General features: G+C 43.5%; 1 protein-coding gene across 3 annotated transcripts in view; it reads left to right on the forward strand.

Annotated features, from left to right (window-relative positions):
- The window catches only part of PNPLA4 (patatin like domain 4, phospholipase and triacylglycerol lipase), a 37596-nt gene extending 17927 nt beyond the window's left edge, over positions 1-19669 (forward strand). For all 3 annotated transcript variants that reach the window (XM_022559831.3, XM_022559833.3, XM_022559832.3), the window contains 2 exons: positions 9221-9373; positions 10092-19669. In XM_022559831.3, coding sequence (XP_022415539.2) covers positions 9221-9373; positions 10092-10232 — 294 coding nt within the window. In that variant the 3' untranslated portion in view covers positions 10233-19669. The remainder of the gene's footprint in view (positions 1-9220; positions 9374-10091) is intronic.
- Positions 19670-20299: the final 630 nt, after the last annotated feature.

Below are 20299 nucleotides of genomic sequence, written 5' to 3' on the forward strand. Positions count from 1 at the left end.
ATATGCATACAGCGTGTTATTTGCAGTGATGGGCTCACATGTTGTAGGCTAAAACCCTCTTCGTGACCAAGTAGAAACGTAATATACATTGAATTTTTTAAAGCAGCATAAAATAAACATAAGCTCATGGAAACCCAGGTGTTTTTTTGCTGTTGTTGTTTTGGGTTTTTTTTTTTCCTATTTTGGATACTGCCTCTCAGAGCTAGCAGATACTCAGTTACCAAGGGGTATGATCTTTGCTGTCATTTGAAAATTGGAGAGGTATCCCCCTTTACATAATGACTTTAAAGTAAGTTAAGTAGCATTTTCTCTTAGAGCCGTAAAAAACTCAACATTTGTTTTTACGTATAAATTTCGAATACAGATGCTATCAAAATCAACTTTACATTACTATTATGAACTTTAATTTTATGATCTGAAATGTAATGATTTTACTTCACGCTATTGCTTGATAATAAATGCAATTATTATATCACGCTATTGCCTGATAATAAATGCAATGATTTGTGCATATCTCTTTAAGGTCTTTTCTGATATCAATAAATGTTATCTTCTATTTAAGTGTGTCCCACTGTGCCCTTGAAATACATGACAGAAATGGCTAAATGGTAGAAAAAAATATGCAAATGCTCAGGTGTTTCATGAGATTGTATCTGATCATGAAAAGGGGATTCAGAATCCAAGAATCAACAGAATTTCTGTTGTGATAGATAAATTAAGAGGTGGTGACTGAGAACGTGGGATGTAGGTATAGTAAGGAAGTGATGGAAAGGAGATGGGGGGGAAAGGAGGGATGGAGTCAAGGCTAGAACAGAGCTGAGTCCCAGAAGCCTAGTATATTCTAAGACGATGCTGAACATTTCCTGTGTTTAAATAGTATTAACTGTATTATGAAGGAGGTGCAGGTGGTAATGGCTCCTAGTTTCTTCCAACATACACTGTCCTCTTCTTCCTTAGTAACAGAAACCCAGTTTTTTTCTGGGCCTGTTACCGTGTAGCTAAAAGGCCACATTCTCCACCTTCCCTTGCAGCTAGGTGTGGCCATCCCCTTACGTGCTGGCAGTGAGAGGTAGGCCGAATTACTGTGGGACTTACAGGAAGGGAGGTTGTGTACCTTTCTTTCCTTCCTGCTGCCTGGAACTTAGATGTGACGACCAGAGCTCTGGCAGCTGTTGTGGATCATGAGGTCACAGATCACACCCTAGACAGAGACAAATAATGAGATGGAAAGACCTGGGCCCTGAGTGACTTGAGGAGGGGGACCTTACCAGGCCACCTTCTGTATTTCTTTTACTAGGAAAAGTAAAACTTCCTGTTCTTATTGCTTTCTATTGGATGCATTAGAGTCCACTCCCATGTGCTGTAGGGATTATTACCCCCATATTTTACAGATGAGGAAATTGAGTTGTAGAAACATTCATTCACTTCACGGAGGTCACCAAGCTTAGTAAGGGGGCAACTTTCCCAGGATGATCTCTAATGTTTGCATCTGTGCTGTGCCTCTTGCTTTACTTTGCTTTGGTCATTCCTTTAAAAAAATATCTCCCTTATTTTATTTCTGTCCCGCCCATCCCCACTGCTCCAGGTGTATGACCGGAAGCCTAGGAATAGTTAAAGGGTGAGATGTTCTCAGTTGAATTTCCTGCTATGTGATTGAATACTTAGATGGGAACATGAAAGGGCAGCCTCAATTAAACAGGGAATGCAGCACCTGGAGGTGTGAGAAAAAAGGGACCTTGGGAGGCGGGACACGGCCTTGCTGATGACTGACACCTGTGCACAGTTGGCACGTCATAATTACTTGTTGAATAGAACCTAATGTCTCCAGAAAGCATTCGGTTTACCTTGGGTGTTTAATGAAGTCCAGGAAGAGGGGCCCCTGTGCACACGATGATTGACAGTGTGCTCCTCAGAGACCTTGCTTCGTGTCTACAGCCACACAGTGGCGACGTGCCAGTGCCCTTGTGTGCTTGCTATGGACTCTTGTCAGGCCCCTCCCTTCCCCCAGCTGAATATGCTTTCTAGACCAGGTTAGTCTGTAGAATCGCTCCATTTTCAGGGAAATGCGAACTTTGCTTTAAATGCAGTGTTTTGCTGTGGGTGTGAGCTTTTCCTAATTCCATAAAACTTTGTGTCACGCTTTCCCCTGTTCTGGGTCTTGATGCTTTTGTGGAGGTCAGGTTCTGATTTGCTGGTTGGCTTTGGTGGTTTTTCTGAAGCGATGGAGGTTGCAGCAGCAGGGGGCAGAGAGAGCTCAGCATCACTTGGGTTTGAGGCAGAGCCGCTGGTGTCCTGAGCTGCTTCTGCACGCAGCTCCTGTTCAACCGGCTGACCACTCACCTCCACGTCCGGTGTCACTTAGCTATGGAACATACTGCGTTTTACTAATACTTATTTGTGGACCTGATATTTTTATTGAAAAAAATCTTTTATTAATCATGTAGAAGTTTCATACCTTCATAAGATTTAAAATTGACTTAAGCCACAGTAAATAACAGCATGATTCCTTCCTAAACTGTCTACCAGTTGTGTGAAGTGGTACAACATCTTGGAAAACGGCTTGGTTTTCCTAATTTTTAAAATTAATTAATTTTTAAATTTTTATTTATTTATTTTTGGCTGCGTTGGGTCTTCGTTGCCGCGGACGGGCTTTCTCTGCTTGCCGAGAGCGGGGGCTACTCTTCGTTGCGGTGCGCGGGCTTCTCATTGCAGTGGCTTCTCTTGTTGCAGAGCACGGGGTCTAGGCACGTGGGCTTCAGTAGTTGTGGTGGGCTGGCTCAGTAGTTGTGCCGCACGGGCTTTGTTGCTCCGCGGCATGTGGGATCTTCCCAGACCAGGGCTCGAACCCGTGTCCTCTGCATTGGCAGGCAGATTCTTAACCACTGCACCACCAGGGAAGTTCCTGGTTTTCCTAATTTTTAAAAAAGTTTTTGTAGCTTTCTCTGGTTTTATCTTAGGAGACTGTTTTTAGCACCCTACTTATACTTGATATTCATTAACAATTGAATAAATGGAAATAAATTGAAGTTCAATCTTATCATTTTTACCAGTGGATTTTCCTTCAGTGTACATGGCCTCTTTCCAGTGATTGAATAAGCTGTGGGAATGTGCCTACTTTCAGAGCACGTTTTCACAGGTTCTAGTCATCAATGTGGAAGAAGAATAAGGATTTTCAAGAGGAGGTCTTAACTGATCAGTTTTTGTTTTTGCTTTTTAATATTTATTTATTTAGGCTTTGCCGGGTCTTAGTTGCAGCACGTGGGATCTTTTTAGTTGCAGCATGCGAACTCTTAGTTGCGGCATGTGGGATCTAGTTCCCCGACCAGGGATCAAACCCGGGCACCCTGCATTGGGAGATCGGAGTCTTACCCACTGGACCACCAGGGAGATCCCTGATCAGTGTTTTTTTGTTTGTTTTTTTGTTTCATTTTAAGACATAGCATTAGTGTTGGCAAGTGACTATTTTATTGTTATTTTGATATTTTAATCTCTGGAACTGTGATGCAGATCACAAGAAGAGCTATAGGTTTGTTTTTTGCTCTGAGTTAGATTTCAAGTAATATTTTAACAGTGTATTGTATAGAGAATACTTATCATTGTATTCTAGTCATTGAGCCTTTTGCATGGGTTATGAATTATTAATCTTTTCATTATTGGCATATCTGTGGGAAAGAGAATTGTAGAATACTCTGTTACTATGTATTTATATACAACTATTATTATTACAGTCCTTTGGCTTCTATTTCTTCATGATTTAGACATGTCACGAGGATACATATCTCAATCACTGTCATAGCGAACGGTGGTGGCTGGCTGGGCGACCAGCTAGATTTGGCTTGATGGAACCCTGGTTATCAATTTACAGCTATGCTGAAATAGAAGCTCTTATTTTTCATCGGCTTTTTAAATTCTGCATGTCTATTTGATTTTTGAAAAAATAGGTTAGTTTTCCAGGGAACATCTTCTATTAATAAATAGCACTTGTAGAATTTCAACTGCTAGAGTTTTCTGAAAGTTGGGTATATAGAATCACCATTTTTGAGCAACCCTCAGAAATCCAAAAATTAAGTTGGCAATTTACCAAAAATCATTATTTAGTACAAGTCAGTATTGCAGGTTTTCTCAACCAGTTTTTAATTTTTAAAATTTTATTTATTTTCACCTGTCACCCTTTCATTAAAAAATCTCCTGTGTCTCTTGTCCCCTCCTGTGTTTCTTCATCCCAAATGGTAGATTCTGACCTGTGTCCTGGGGGGTGGGTATCTATTTGACATAAACACACTCACTCTCCCTTCTCCCCCTCCCCTCTTCTTCCCTATCCCCCCTCCCCCTTTGTCCCTCCCCCTTCCTCCCTCTCCCCACTCCCCCTTTGGCCCTCTCCCCCTTCCACCCTCTCACCCCTCCCCTTCCTCCCTCTCCCCTACCCCCCTTCCTCCCTCTCCCCCTCCCTCCCTCTCCCCCTTCCTCCCTCTCCCCCTTCTCCCCCTCCCCCTTCCTCCCTCTTCGCCTTCTCCTTTCCTCCCCTCCCCCTTCCTCCCTCTCCCCCTTCCTCCTCTCCTCCCTCTTCCCCCTCCCTCTCCCCTCCCTCCTTCCTCCCTCTCCCCCTTCCCCTTCACCCTTCCTCTCTCTGCCTTCCTCCCTCTCACCCCTCCCTCCTTCCTCCCTCTTCCCCCTCCCCTTCCTCTCTACCCGTCCCCCTTCCTCCCTCTTCCCCTTCCCCCTTCCTCCCTCTTCCCCTTCCCCCTTCCTCCCTCTCACCCCTCCCCCTTCCTCCCTCTCACCCCTCCCTCCTTCCTCCCTCTTCCCCCTCCCCTTCCTCTCCACCCCTCCCCCTTCCTCCCTCTCCACCCCTCCCCCTTCCTCCCTCTCCCCCTTCCTCCTCTCTTCCCTCCTTCCTCCCTCTTCCCTCTCCCCCTCCCTCCCTCTCCCCTCTCCCCCTCCCTCCCTCTCCCCTCTCCCCCTCCTCCCTCTCCCTCCTCTCCCCACTCTGTTTTGAGTCATGCCCAAGAACCTTCTGTAGGCGTGACTGTTTGTTCTCTATATCATGACAGCAAACAAGGTATGTTTGTAACTAAAATTTTTTTTTTCAAACCTCCTTCACTTCCCCTGGTCCGCTTCCCCTGGTCCGCTTCCCCTCAGCCCTGCAGAAGCAGCTCTGGTCTTCCCCGCCTCCACTGTGTCTTACAGTGTGTGAGGAAGAACAGTGAGTGTGGAGTGAATGGACCAGCTCCACCCCTTTTGCCAGCGTGCTTTCCAGCAGGGCCGGCAAATATTTTCTTTTTTTTTTTAAATTGAAGTAAAGTTGATTTACAGTCTTGTGCCAATCTCTTCTGTACAGCAAAGTGACTCAGTTATACACAGAGACATTCTTTTCTCATATTCTTTTCCATTCTGTTTTATCCCAGGAGGTTGGATATAGTTCCCTGTGCTGTACAGTAGGACCTTGTTGTTCATCCATTCTATATATACTAGTTTGCATCTGCTAACCCCAAACTCCCAATTCCTCCCTCCCCAACCCCCCTTCCCCCTGGCAACCACAAGTCTGTTCTCTAGGTCTGTGAGTCTGCTTCTGTTTTGTAGGTAAGTTCATTTGTGTCACATTTTAGGTTCCACATGTAAGTGATATCATATGGTATTTGTCTTTCTGACAAAAGTATTTTTTTTGACTTGCTTTTTGAGCAAAATACACTTGAAGCAAATTCAGCCCTGCATCGCGGTTCTATCGTAAGCATGTCGCAGTGTGGAGTGCACACCCAGGCACACACTGGGTGCTGTGGAAGGACTTGCTAGATGAACAAATAAGCCCTTTCAGCTCAAGTGCCCACCTCAGGTTTTAAAGTTTCCTCTTTAATTATGTAACAAGGGTTGCTGGCATTCGTGAGCCTCGCATGTACCCATAACATGTCATGTGTAAGGCAGAAGTTGACACGTACTGACAGATGAATACCCTCCCGGGCTTGGGTGTGACAGGTGCCATTACCCTTTAGAATAGCTGCATTAGCTCTGGTTTCCAGTGCTGTCACCCTCAGAGGACAGTCACACTAGACCCCCTACCCCACCACGGGGCACGAGATTTTCTTCTCTACTGAGCAGTTGTGTCTTCACAAGTCTCTGGGCTTAGGCAGTGGACCTTACCATGGAGCACGTTTAGAATATGGGAATCAAGGGTATTAGGACAAGTGACAACAACTGCGGGGACAGAAGCAAGTTTGATTTATTTATTTGCGGTATGCGGGCCTCTCACTGTTGTGGCCTCTCCTGCTGCGGAGCACAGGCTCTGGATGCGCAGGCTCAGCGGCCATGGCTCACGGGCCCAGCCGCTCCGCGGCATGTGGAATCTTCCCGGACCGGGGCACGAACCCACGTCCCCTGCATCAGAGGCGGACTCTCAACCACTGCGCCACCAGGGAAGCCCGCAAGTTTGATTTTTGAAACACATTTTGCCCGGGAATTTTTTTTTTTTTTTTTTTTTACATATTTGGGCATTCCCTTTCCTTTGAGGATGATGGTGCTAGGTACTGAAACTAACCAACACAGGGCAACGCTACCCTGGGAAGGCCCATGAGGAAAATTTTGGAATTCTAGGACTCATGGCAGTAATTCCCAGCTTATGGAGTGCTGTCCACGAGGTGGGAATGGGGGACTGACCTGGAGGAATGTATTGCAAACAGTCAGAGAATCATGGCCAGGAGTATATAAAATGCAGAATTTTAAACCGTCTGTACCACATGCAGTATATTTGCATGGAGGAATGTTGGCTGCTGTTGGCATCGTTTCCAGCAGTTTTGCTAGAATCTGAGTGCCCGAGTGTGTGTGTGTGGTTGTTGGGAGTGATACAGCTCAGGAGAGCATGAGCCAGGAGTAAGATGCACTCTGCATTTAGAACTGAGCTGGTGGGGTTATGGTGACAGAGGAGTCAGTAACGCTGAAAACTGAATCAAGTCATTGGATAAGCTATATGTTTTCCCTAGTCATTTATCCAATCACAATAAGCTAACAAGAGCAAACGAAACTTGGAAAAAGAGATTTTCATTTCCCTGAAACCTCAGTCATTAGCCCTATGGTAGATTAGAACACTTTGCAATTTAATGAGCCAGACTGCCCTTCTTTTCCTTAAGTTGAATAAATCAGGTGAGCTCTCAGTTAAGTTATATGACCCTTGGTACATATTTTTAATTTCCCTTGATGAAACCTGTATGAATTCTTACATCATTGGTGAGATGTTCTACTGAGGATAAGAAAGGTAATTTTGGAAGGTGTCTTTTTGTTCTCTCTCTAGGTACTATCCTATTCCAGAAATTGGTGTCTACACCCAAAGCAATCAGGGAAGAAAAAAAAAGCTCCTGGTCAATAAGGCACAGAACCAGATATCTGGGGGCCTTCTCACTACAAACCTCCCTTTTTTAGACTGTGTTTGTATAGTCGTGTGCGTGTGTATATATGTATGCATATTTCCACATACACATATTATACACAAACATATATGTGTGCTCTATAATAAACATAATTATATGTGTTTTGTTCTTTTAAAAATAATGACAATAAGCAAATTATCTAGGCCAGGTTCATTTTAATCTAATCTATTTATGTTTTCTGCTCCACCAAAATGCAGTTCCCTCAACAGAAATTTTCAACACATTTTCACCTTTTATTTACTTACTTTTATTCCCTCTGGGGGGAGTTGGTGGCTGGCTGAGGCCTTTGTAAACAATGCTGTACTGATCATTTAGTAACCAGCTCTAGAAATCAAAACAAGAAAGATTTTAAAAAAGACATGTTAGAAAAGAGGAATGAACAGCTTTAACTGAGTTAAGGATGCTTTATTTTATTTTTTTATTTTTTAAATTTTTGGCTGTGTTGGACCTTTGTTGCTGGGCATGGGCTTTCTCTAGTTCCGGGGAGCAGGGGCTACTCTTCGTTGTGGTGCGCGGGCTCAGTAGTTGTGGCTTGTGGGCTTCAGTAGTTGCAGCACGTGGGCTTCAGTAGTTGCGGCACATGGGCTCAGTAGTTGTGGTGCACGGGCTTAGTTGCTCCGTGGCATGTGGGATCTTCCTGGACTAGGGATCAAACCCATGTCCCCTGCATTAGCAGGTGGATTCTTAACCACTGCGCCACCAGGGAAGCCCCAGGATGCTTTATTCTAACTGGTTTCTTGCTCATCACCCCACCTTCTTGCTTTCTCCACAAAAGATTCTTCTGTGCAGCATTCTCCACACTTTCCAGCCCCCCCTTTTTTTTCTCACATCACCTGCAGGGTATTTCCAATCAGATACAGCTGGGAGCATTTGAACTTCAGTGTTGCATGTTTGCTTATTTATTTATTGTTAGAGTTGATTCGGTTAACATATGGGCTCAAGGAAAGATGGAGACTATTTTGCCTTGAAACAGTGTAAGGAGTATTATCTTTGTGTTTCTTCAATCCTTTCCCAGTGTACAATTCTGCACAAGCCTCTAGAAGCTTCTCTGACCTGCTCTGTCCATGCCTTTCCTTCAGGCTTGGGTCTGAAAGCACAGAATCTCTTCTGAGTAATGTTCCTGTTTAACACAGCACCTCTCCTCCCCAATTCTTCAAGGCTTGAAGACGTTACATACTCAGGAACCGCTTTGGAAATGGAAGGGTTTCTGGCGGTTCTATTTATTTTTAAGTTTGCTACAGAAAATGCCGATTTCCAGTTCTTAGGATAAAAGTAGAACCTCCTGGGACTTCCCTGGCAGTCCATTGGTTAAGACTCCGTGCTTCCACTGCAGGGGGGCACAGGTTCCATCCCTAGTCGGGGAGCTAATATCCCACAAGCCACAGCAGCACAAACTCCTGTTTTGGGGACGGTTTGCTCAGTGTCAGAGTAAACCTGGCTTTGCATTCTGATTAGATAATGAATCCCAGCCTAATTACACATGGCTTCTTATGCAAGCACCGTCAGCAGTAAAAATTTAGGTACTTCTTATGTGAAATGATCTACTTAAAGCTTTTAAACAATTGGAGAGACTTCCTGTTTCCGTTCAGGGTTCTTATTATATGGGTTAATGATATGCATACAAAGATTTGCTTTGCTTCCAAAACAAATCTAATCTGACGGGTCCTGATGAATCGTAAGTTAAGGGCGTTCCCAAGGCATGCCTTGTTAGAAGGAAAGAGTCCTTTTGGGGAAATGCATGCTCGTTTTCTTCACGTGGGAGGGATGTTGTCGACAGGTGCTGATGAGCCGTGTGCTTTCCACAGAAATGGGTAGACGGATGCTTTACCAACAGTCTGCCCCTCCTGCCTGTAGGCCGGACAGTGACCGTCTCAGCATTCAGCGGGAGAGTGGACATCTCCCCGCAGGACGAAGGGCAGCTGGATTTCTATGTGACCATAGCCAAGCAGGACATACTGGTGAGTAATGATGTTCACTGATAACTGAAGACTCCTCATCTCCGAAAACTTTCCACATGCTTCCAGAACTTTGGCATCTCAGTTTTATATACAAATTGCACAAATATTTTAAATAATCTACATGTGTCATGCATATGGACATGACTGTTACTATCAACATTCTATTTGTGAAACATTTTCCATTCCTTTACTTATTTTTCAGGTCAGTATACTGGGCAGGATTTCAGTGCACTTTTAAATTAGATCACTTAATTGTTTTAAAAGATGGCAGGAATTAAGTAGGTAAGAGAAAAACTTAGGACCTAACAGAATAACTTACATAAAAATGTGGATTCCCTTAATCTCGTCGAATAGCTCTCAACAGGAGGTGATATTGTACGCAGGAGACACTGGCAGTGTCTGGAGACTGTTCTGGTCATCACGTCTGGGGTGCGTGCTGGCATCTAGTGGGTGGAGCCCGGGGATGCTACTCAGCATCCTACAGTGCACAGGACGGCCCCACCACAAAGAAGCATCTGGCCCAAAACGTCAGTGGTCCCCAGGCTGAGAAACCCTCATGCAGTGTATGGGTGGGGGTGAATTTTTAAATTTAATTTTCTTCCTCATTTTTTTTTAAATTGCTAATAGCATCTATGATAAGAAAGCTTCGGTTACAGAGATGATGTCCATTTACCTGTACCGTAATATCCTCCAGCTTCCATTTGTCTTTCTATCCTAGTTGTCCATGGCAAACTTGGTGAGGCTTCACCAAGCCCTTTTCCCACCAAGCGAGACGATAATGGAATCACTATATCATCGTGGCTTTGATGACGCCGTCAAGTTTTTACTTAAAGAAAGTTGGTTTGAATACAACGCTTAAAACTTCACAACGCAAAACACATTTCCGACCGTTCTTGATGGAGGTTTCTAATCCTTTTTTAAAAGCCTATCATAACTATCTGTTTTGTTATTGGTTTTTGTAATATTTGTCATTTTTAATATTGAAATCATTACTTGGTGCAAGGAAATGAGGCATTTTGGTTGAATTTGGCAGCGTCACTAAGAAGGGTGCACTCAGGTGATGAGGAATCGTTGTAAGAGAACCACCACATCCTTTGAAAGCCCGCTGGGAATGTAGGGGGTTCTCTGGGGAAACCGTGGAATGCTGAAAATGAGGTTCGTGGTGCACACACATTCTCTGCACTGATAACGTGGAGGCGCCCTTCAGACGCGAAGCACGGGCCTTTCCAGGAGACACCAGTGTCCTGTACTTCCAGAGTGGAAGGAAGCGTGTTCTCAGGCTGCACCCCGCTCCCTCTCAGGTGGGCCAGGAAGGATGTGAGAAATAGTCAGCATCATGAAAGGCCTTTAACAAGGGGTGGAGCAACACAGGCTTGCTTTTCCTAGGTGTGTACAGTTGTTCCTGGGGTGGAGGTAGAAAGGTGAATAGCAGAGAGTAACCGGAAGCCCAGAGTTTGAAATTAGGTATGTCTTCCTTAGCCCTCGCCCTCTGGAAACCTGCTCGCCAGCTCACGTCATTGTCAGGCTCTTCTGACACCTCCCTGTTGTTAATATTCTCTGTCCTTATCTCCCCAGCTCTTTCTCTGTCCTGGTTTCTCTGTCTTTCTCTCCCTATTCCTTCAAGGCCATACTTCACCAAGTGTTCAGCCATTACTCTGTGTACCAGACATAGGTACTCTAAGAACTTAAATGCATAAGATACTACTAGACACGAAGAGCCAAGTCAACCAAGTAGCCTAGCAAATAACAATTCAATCCAGAATCATCATTCCTTCATTATTTTTAAATCATGCTATACTGACCCCAGGTCTTCCATTTTTTGAGTAGTTGTCCTGTCACTTGAGGACTCACGTGTGGGTTTACACTGACTCATGTACACCCGTCTTAAATCTTAACTCGTTTTTATGGTGCTTTCCCAAGCATGAACTCTTAATTACTATGAAGCAGTGAGACACAAACCAGTTTAATTGCATGTCTTTAATTGTTTTTCATTTCTCTTTTTACCGTTTGAAACCATTCTTTAAGTCAATTTTATGGTTCTTGCCCAAAGTACACGACTTTTAGCACAGAAACACCAACTACTGCTTGTTTTGTTACGAGTCACGCCAGGACTTGGAGAGTAGTGATGTTTCTTGGGGGTCTGTGTTTTTTCCTACTCTAGCAAACATGTAGTTAAATCTTAATATGTTGTTCTCATAAGTGACTTGAAGTGGATGGATTCTCCGTTCTTCCGTCTGTCTATTCACTAGATTTTCCCCTTACCTGTTATTTTATGCGAATAATCTATTTGTATGCTATTTCAGTAAATTACTTATCGATGCCTCCCCGAGCAAAACCAAACCTTCATATGTTAGACTTTTAAAAACTATATCGTACCTTCTACATATGTCTTTGACCATGTGAGTGGATGGTACTTGCCTTGAAAAATCCTGTAAGATGGTGGAAAGATGGGTCTGCAGGGCAGCAACTTTCTAACACTTGGGAGACGTGGCACCGTAATACAGCACCTCATCTGTAGCATCAATGTCCTCCAGGTGTGCTGTGCCATCTCCTCACCTGAGGCCTGTCACAGCCCACGCTGCGTGGTGGCTACGGAACATCCTCATGCAGCTGTAGTAACAGAAACGGGCGCTAACGACAGGGTGCCCATGTTATTGGGACCAGCCCTTCAAAGCGCTGTAGCACTGGTGTATGGAACATCTGAAGAGACTTTCTGACCCAGTTCCTGATAGGTTTGCTCGGTAATTACTGGGACTGGCAGCTTGATAAGTGCCCATTTCCCTGTTGGAGTAATTTCCTAATATCTTTGAATCTGTCATTTAAAATTTCATTAGTCTTCTCTTCAGTAACAGTCTCTACTTTGTAACTATGGTAACCCACTGCTTCCACTGGCAATTAGAGAAAATAGATTTGGTTTTGAAGTTAAGTAATGTGCGAAAGGACCAAGCAGTATATTTAAAACAAAAAAACAAAAACCCCCCACAAAACTCTCTTACATTCTGGTTTCCCAATATGGGGCATTGTGTGTGCATATGAGAAGCTTGCAAAGAAAGAGCTGTGAGGCTCTGAGCATTGAATTATGATTCTAAACAGACATGGGCAGTTAACATGGACACATTTCATTTATGCTGCTTTTTTTCCTGATGACTAAAACACATACATATAATTACATATATATATATATAAGTCATAGAAATGTTTCTGGATCTAGGGCATTACTTTTACAGTTGAGGAACCAATGATTAGGGAAATTCGGGGTTTTGAGGTTTTTCTGGCCTGAGTTATGTCTACACTATAGCAAAATAAAACTGAAATTGAAGTAATTATCCACATAACACGAAGTGGGAGGAAAAGCAATTACTGCAGTTGAGGAAAAGTGGATAAACTTCAGTAATCATAATGATTGCTATTATATATGAGTAACAGTATTATTTCATTATAACTTTATATTATAGTACTGTTAAAAGTAGTTATTATCATTGTTCACAGATTGACAGTTTAGGTGGGCTGAATTCATGTAATTGCTCACCTCTGCACTTACTTTTGCCCCTATTGACACAACTCAAAGCTTTGCTGACTAAATGCTAATACATATAGTTATATATCCTCACATACGTCCCCTTGGGATAATTCTCCTGCTCTCTCTCTTTTTATTTTTTAATATCCCTTTCTCTTGACGGACTTCAAGAGGGGCAAGAATAGGATTCAATCTTTTCCTTGTTATATATAGAAAGCATCTCTGAATATGCAGTCTTGCACAACTCATAATAGCATATCCAACTTGATCTTGAAATAAGGTAAAGGTAGTTTGTTGGAAGCACAGACGAGGGAAGGGATGCATTTTGCTGCCACTTCTCATGGCTCCTTGCACGGGATGCACAGAAGCAATGGTAGTAGACGGAGGATGTTATCATCCCTAGCAAGGCATCTTAGTCTATTCAGGCTGCTGTAACAGAAAACCACAGACATGGCTCCCTGTTCTAAAGCCTAGGAAGTCCAAGAGCAAGGCACTGGCTGATTCACTGTCTTCACATGGTGGAAGGGGTGAGTAAGCTTTCCAGGTCCTTTCTTAAGGACGCTAATCCCATTCATAAGGGCTCCACCCTTGTGATCTAACCACCTCCCAAAGGCCCCACTTCCTGTTACCATCACCTTAGGGGTTAGGATTTCAACCTATGGTTTTTTTGTCGGCGGGACACAGACATGCCATCTGTAGCTGAAAGGGAGGTAGATTTGCTGCTGTACAACGAGGGGAGGGAGGAATGTCCATGAAACCCAGGTAATTCCCTTGGGTATCCCCTCTACTACCATCACTAGTGGACTAGTTAGTGGAAAACTACTGCAACTGTCTATGGCAGAAGCAAGAGTACAGATCAGTCAGGACTGAACATTTGGGTCATTGCACTGGAGGACGGGCTCTGACCACACCAGAGGTGTGGGTGGAAGCAGAGAGAGTGCGTGATGGAGAATGAGTGAGCGGAGTGAGACTTAGCTGAGGAGCAGTGACACAGCCACAGGCAGGTATCCTGCAGCACAAGGCAGGAGCAGTGCTCTGGGACGGCCAACCTGATGCAAGACAGTCAATCCTTGGCACTGTTCAGAACCCCGGGCCTCCATCACTGCAGACTGTGGGAGCCTCCTGGTCATGTCCTTTGAGTGCACTCTCTGTGTGACTGTATTTATTTGGCAGCAACCACCTGGCTTGTGGGAACTCAGTTCCCTGACCAGGGATTGATCCAGTGAAAGTGAAAGGGCGGAAACCTCATCACTGGACCGCCAGGGAATTCCCTCTCTCTGACTTTAAGATAGCCAGAGCCACTGTCTTCTACTTGCTACCCAAGTATAGCTGATATAGTTAAAATGCATCAATTCCTCCTCAACAACTAGGGAAAAAGTAGATGAAGCCTTGCAAATTATCTTTCGCATAATGTCTTGTGTTTAAAAACCCCTGTGAAAGGAAGCAGGCTTTTACGGTAGGATATCTGTCTTCCTAAAGCATTAAGAGGTTGGTAAACACAAAAGGATTTCAATTAGGTTGTCAGTTACAGAGACAGAGACTCACCATCTGTCTCCGAATAAGGGGTGTGGTGCTTCATTGGAATTTACGTGCAGTATGAGGAGGACCGTCATTTGAATATGATAGTTTTTACACACTAAAGCTGAAGGACATTGGACGGGCTGCTCTCCTATCATTCTTCATATTGCACTATCAAGTGTGTTGTGAGATTAGCAGCTTTGCAAATCCCTGCCTAGCGCACTGAGCACTGAATACATGATTGAATTTGAACGGGCTTTCCGGTTTCACAATCTGAAAACTTGTTCCCAAACACAGTAAGGCCCTTTGATTGCCCGTCACAGCCACAGTAAGGCCCTTTGATTGATTGCCCGTCACAGCCACAGTAAGGCCCTCTGATTGCCCGTCACAGCCACAGTAAGGCCCTCTGATTGCCCGTCACAGCCACAGTAAGGCCCTCTGATTGCCCGTCACAGCCACAGTAAGGCCCTCTGATTGCCCGTCACAGCCACAGTAAGGCCCTCTGATTGCCCGTCACAGCCACAGTAAGGCCCTCTGATTGCCCGTCACAGCCACAGTAAGGCCCTCTGATTGCCCGTCACAGCCACAGTAAGGCCCTCTGATTGCCCGTCACAGCCACAGTAAGGCCCTCTGATTGCCCGTCACAGCCACAGTAAGGCCCTCTGATTGCCCGTCACAGCCACAGTAAGGCCCTCTGATTGCCCGTCACAGCCACAGTAAGGCCCTCTGATTGCCCGTCACAGCCACAGTAAGGCCCTCTGATTGCCCGTCACAGCCACAGTAAGGCCCTCTGATTGCCCGTCACAGCCACAGTAAGGCCCTCTGATTGCCCGTCACAGCCACAGTAAGGCCCTCTGATTGCCCGTCACAGCCACAGTAAGGCCCTCTGATTGCCCGTCACAGCCACAGTAAGGCCCTCTGATTGCCCGTCACAGCCACAGTAAGGCCCTCTGATTGCCCGTCACAGCCACAGTAAGGCCCTCTGATTGCCCGTCACAGCCACAGTAAGGCCCTCTGATTGCCCGTCACAGCCACAGTAAGGCCCTCTGATTGCCCGTCACAGCCACAGTAAGGCCCTCTGATTGCCCGTCACAGCCACAGTAAGGCCCTCTGATTGCCCGTCACAGCCACAGTAAGGCCCTCTGATTGCCCGTCACAGCCACAGTAAGGCCCTCTGATTGCCCGTCACAGCCACAGTAAGGCCCTCTGATTGCCCGTCACAGCCACAGTAAGGCCCTCTGATTGCCCGTCACAGCCACAGTAAGGCCCTCTGATTGCCCGTCACAGCCACAGTAAGGCCCTCTGATTGCCCGTCACAGCCACAGTAAGGCCCTCTGATTGCCCGTCACAGCCACCCGTGTGTTGTGATGCTTGGTACACCATTCTCTTCAGAGATTTCCAACCTCTCTTTTTTATTTTTTTTTTTCTTTCGTAAATAAGGTTTTAAAAAATTAATTAATTTAGGCTGCATTGGGTCTTTCTCGCTGTATGGGGCTTTCTCTAGTTGCAGCGAGCGGGGGCTATTCTTCGTTGTGGTGTGCGGGCTTCTCGTTGCGGTGGCTTCTCTTGTTGCAGAGCACGGGTTTCAGTACTTGTGGTACGTGGGCTCAGTAGTTGTGGCTCGTGGGCTTTAGAGCGCAGGCTTAGTAGTTGTGGCACATGGGCTCAGTTGCTCTGCAGTATGTGGGATCTTCCCGGACCCCGGCTTGAACCCATGTCCCCTGCATTAGCAGGCGGATTCTTAACCACTGCACCACCAGGGGAGTCTGTAAATGTCCAACCTTGCTTGAATATGACCTACTTTATATGGTGATCCAATACCTATATGCGTATATTTTACATACACATATGTATACATAAATTTAAAAATTAAAAATAATTTTATAAGACAATACTCTCATTATGTGTAATTCTTTTTGATATGTTTTATCACATTTTATTTAAAAATATTGTCATGACATTTAAATGACTTCACAGCTGCTAACAAGTCAGGAGCTGGAGTCTGAAAACACAATTCTAACCAACTTTTAGAACATCAGAGTCACTGAGGTTCTCAATTTGTGTTTAAAATGCCTTTATTTAAATTTAAAAAATCACCCTTCATATATGGCATGGTAGAATAAATAATCAGTACTATGTTTGAAATATTTATTTCTTCTCTCATCCTAAGTTCTTTTTCTGTGTGTGTGGGATTTTTTTTTTCTTTATTCAAACAGAAAGTCATGAAAATTATAATCATCCTCATCAAGTTCACTCAGTCCCATTTAATTAATTTTTTTTTATCTTGATCTTTGGTTAGCACTTTTATGAATGCATCAGTTTTCCATTAGAGTTCTGAAAACGCTTATTCATTCAGTTCAGCAGTATAGTCAGTTACCGGAAACCTGTACTTGTCAGAGTCTTTTCCATGAACTCCTTGAAGATGAAACCCTTTTATAGGAACGTTTTTGCAAAAGCACCAGAGTGCACCCAGAACCGTCTGTAAATGACAAAAGACTGAAAAATGGCCACGGTTAAAGATTTGATGAAAGTTCATAATGATGCAGTTGACAAAGAAATTTAGTTATTTCTGAGATATACATTTTAAAGTAATAACTAGAATTGTGACTTGTAACATTATACCAGAACATACAAGATTTTTAGGAATTTCATGTAATGTCTGAAACATTTATATTAACATATTTCCATACAAATAACCCAAAGACAGTTTAGTATTAGTTGTTTTTTTGTTTGTTTTTTTATACTGCACGTTATTAGTCGTCAGTTTTATACACATCACTGTATACATGTCAATCCCAATCGCCCAATTCAGCACACCACCATCCCCACCCCACCGCAGTTTTCCCCCCTCGGTGTCCATACGTTTGTTCTCTACATCTGTGTCTCAACTTCTGCCCTGCAAACAGGTTCATCTGTACCATTTTTCTAGGTTCCACATACATGCGTTAATATACGATATTTGTTTTTCTCTTTCTGACTTACTTCACTCTGTATGGCAGTCTCTAGGTCCATCGACGTCTCAACAGATGACTCAATTTAGTTCCTTTTTATGGCTGAGTAATATTCCATTGTATATATATGTACCACAACTTCTTTATGCATTCATCTGTCGATGGGCATTTAGGTTGCTTCCATGACCTGGCTATTGTAAATAGTTCTGCAATGAACATTGGGGTGCATGTGTCTTTTTAAATTCTGGTTTTCTCTGGGTATATGCCCAGTAGTGGGATTGCTGGATCATATGGTAATTCTATTTTCAGTTTTTTAAGGAACCTCCATACTGTGCTCCATAGTGGCTGTATCAATTTACATCGCTACCAAAAGTGCGAGAGGGTTCCCTTTTCTCCGCACCCTCTCCAGCATTTGTTGTTTGTAGATTGTCTGATGATGCCCATTATAACTGCTGTGGGGTGATAACTCATTGAAGTTTTGATTTGCATTTCTCTAATAATTAGTGATGTTGAGCAGCTTTTCATGTGCTTCTTGGCCATCTGTATGTCTTCTTTGGAGAAAGGTCTGTTTAGGTCTTCTGCCCATTTTTGGATTGGGTTGTTTGATTCTTTAATATTGAGCTGCATGAGTTGCTTGTACATTTTGGAGATTAATCATTGGCAGTTGCTTCATTTGCAAGTATTTTCTCCCATTCTGAGGGCTGTCTTTTTTTAACATCTTTATTGGGGTATAATTGCTTTACAATGGTGTGTTAGTTTCTGCTTTATAACAAAGTGAATCAGTTATACATATACATATGTTCCCATATCTCTTCCCTCTTGCGTCTCCCTCCCTCCCACCCTCCCTATCCCACCCCTCCAGGCGGTCAAAAAGCACCGAGCTGATCTCCCTGTGCTATGCGGCTGCTTCCCACTAGCTACCTACCTTACGTTTGGTAGTGTATATATATCCATGCCTCTCTCTCGCTTTGTCACAGCTCACCCTTCCCCCTCCCCATATCCTCAAGTCCATTCTCCAGTAGGTCTGTGTCTTTATTCCTGTCTTACCCCTAGATTCTTCATGACATTTTTTTTCTTAGATTCCATATATATGTGTTAGCATACGGTATTTGTCTTTCTCTTTCTGACTTACTTCACTCTGTATGACAGACTCTAGGTCTATCCACCACATTACAAATAGCTCAATTTCATTTCTTTTTATGGCTGAGTAATATTCCATTGTATATATGTGCCACATCTTCTTTATCCATTCATCCAATGATGGGCACTTAGGTTGTCTCCATCTCTGGGCTATCGTAAACAGAGCTGCAATGAACATTTTGGTACATGACTCTTTTTGAATTATGGTTTTCTCAGGGTATATGCCCAGTAGTGGGATTGCTGGGTCATATGGTAGTTCTATTTGTACTTTTTAAAGGAACCTCAATACTGTTCTCCATAGTGGCTGTACCAATTCCCATTCCCACCAGCAGTGCAGGACTGTTCCCTTTTCTCCACACCCTCTCCAGCATTTATTGTTTCTAGATTTTTTGATGATGGCCATTCTGACTGGTGTGAGATGATATCTCATTGTAGTTTTGATTTGCATTTCTCTAATGATTAATGTTGTTGAGCATTCCTTCGTGTGTTTGTTGGCAGTCTGTATATCTTCTTTGGAGAAATGTCTATTTAGGTCTTCTGCCCATTTTTGGATTGGGTTGTTTGTTTTTTTGTTATTGAACTGCATGAGCTGCTTGTAAATTTTGGAAATTAATCCTTTGTCAGTTGCTTCATTTGCAAATATTTTCTCCCATTCTGAGGGTTGTCTTTTGGTCTTGTTTATGGTTACCTTTGCTGTGCAAAAGCTTTGAAGTTTCATTAGGTCCCATTTGTTTATTTTTGTTTTTCTTTCCATTACTCTAGGAGGTGGATCAAAAAAGATCTTGCTGTGATTTATGTCAAAGAGTGTTCTGCCTATGTTTTCCTCTAAGAGTTTTATAGTGTCCGGTCTTACATTTAGGTCTCGAATCCATTTTGAGTTTATTTTTGTGTATGGTGTTAGGGAGACTTCTAATTTCACTCTTTTACATGTACCTGTCCAGTTTTCCCACCACCACTTATTGAAGAGACTGTCTTTTCTCCATTGTATATCTTCGTCTCCTTTGTCATCGATAAATTGACCGTAGGAGCATGGGTTTATCTCTGGGCTTTCTATCTTCTTCCGTTGATCTATATTTCTGTCTTTGTGCCAGTACCATATTGTCTTCATTACTGTAGCTTTGTAGTATACTCTGAAGTGAGGGAGTCTGATTCCTCCAGCTCCGTTTTTTTCCCTCAAGACTGCTTTGGCTATTCGGGGTATTTTATGTCTCCATACAATGTTTTCTTTTTAACATCTTTATTGGAGTATAACTGCTTTACAATGGTGTGTTAGTTTCTGCTTTATAACAAAGTGAATCAGTTATACATATATATATGTTCCCATATCTCTTCCCTCTTGTGTCTCCCTCCCTCCCACCCTCCCTATTCCACACCTCTAGGTGGTCACTAAGCACCGAGTTGATCTCCCTGTGCTATGTGGCTGCTTCCCACTAGCTATCTATTTTACGTTTGGTAGTGTATATATGTCCATGCCACTCTCTCACTTTGTCACAGCTTACCATTCCCCCTCCCCATATCCTCAAGTCCATTCTCTAGTAGGTCTGTGTCTTTATTCCTGTCTTACCGCTAGGTTCTTCATGACATTTTTTTTCTTAGATTCCATATATATGTGTTAGCATATGGTATTGGTCTTTCCCTTTCTTGCTTACTTCACTCTGTATGACAGACTCTAGGTCCATCCACCTCACTACAAATAACTCAAATTTGTTACTTTTTATGGCTGAGTAATATTCCATTGTATATATGTGCCACATCTTTATCCATTCATCCAATGATGGACACTTAGGTTGCTTCCATGCC

This window comes from Delphinapterus leucas, chromosome X (genome assembly GCF_059928025.1).
Source record: "Delphinapterus leucas isolate spDelLeu-1000000601 "Yukka" chromosome X, BTC_Dleu_Yukka2, whole genome shotgun sequence".
Classification (NCBI taxonomy): domain Eukaryota; kingdom Metazoa; phylum Chordata; class Mammalia; order Artiodactyla; family Monodontidae; genus Delphinapterus; species Delphinapterus leucas.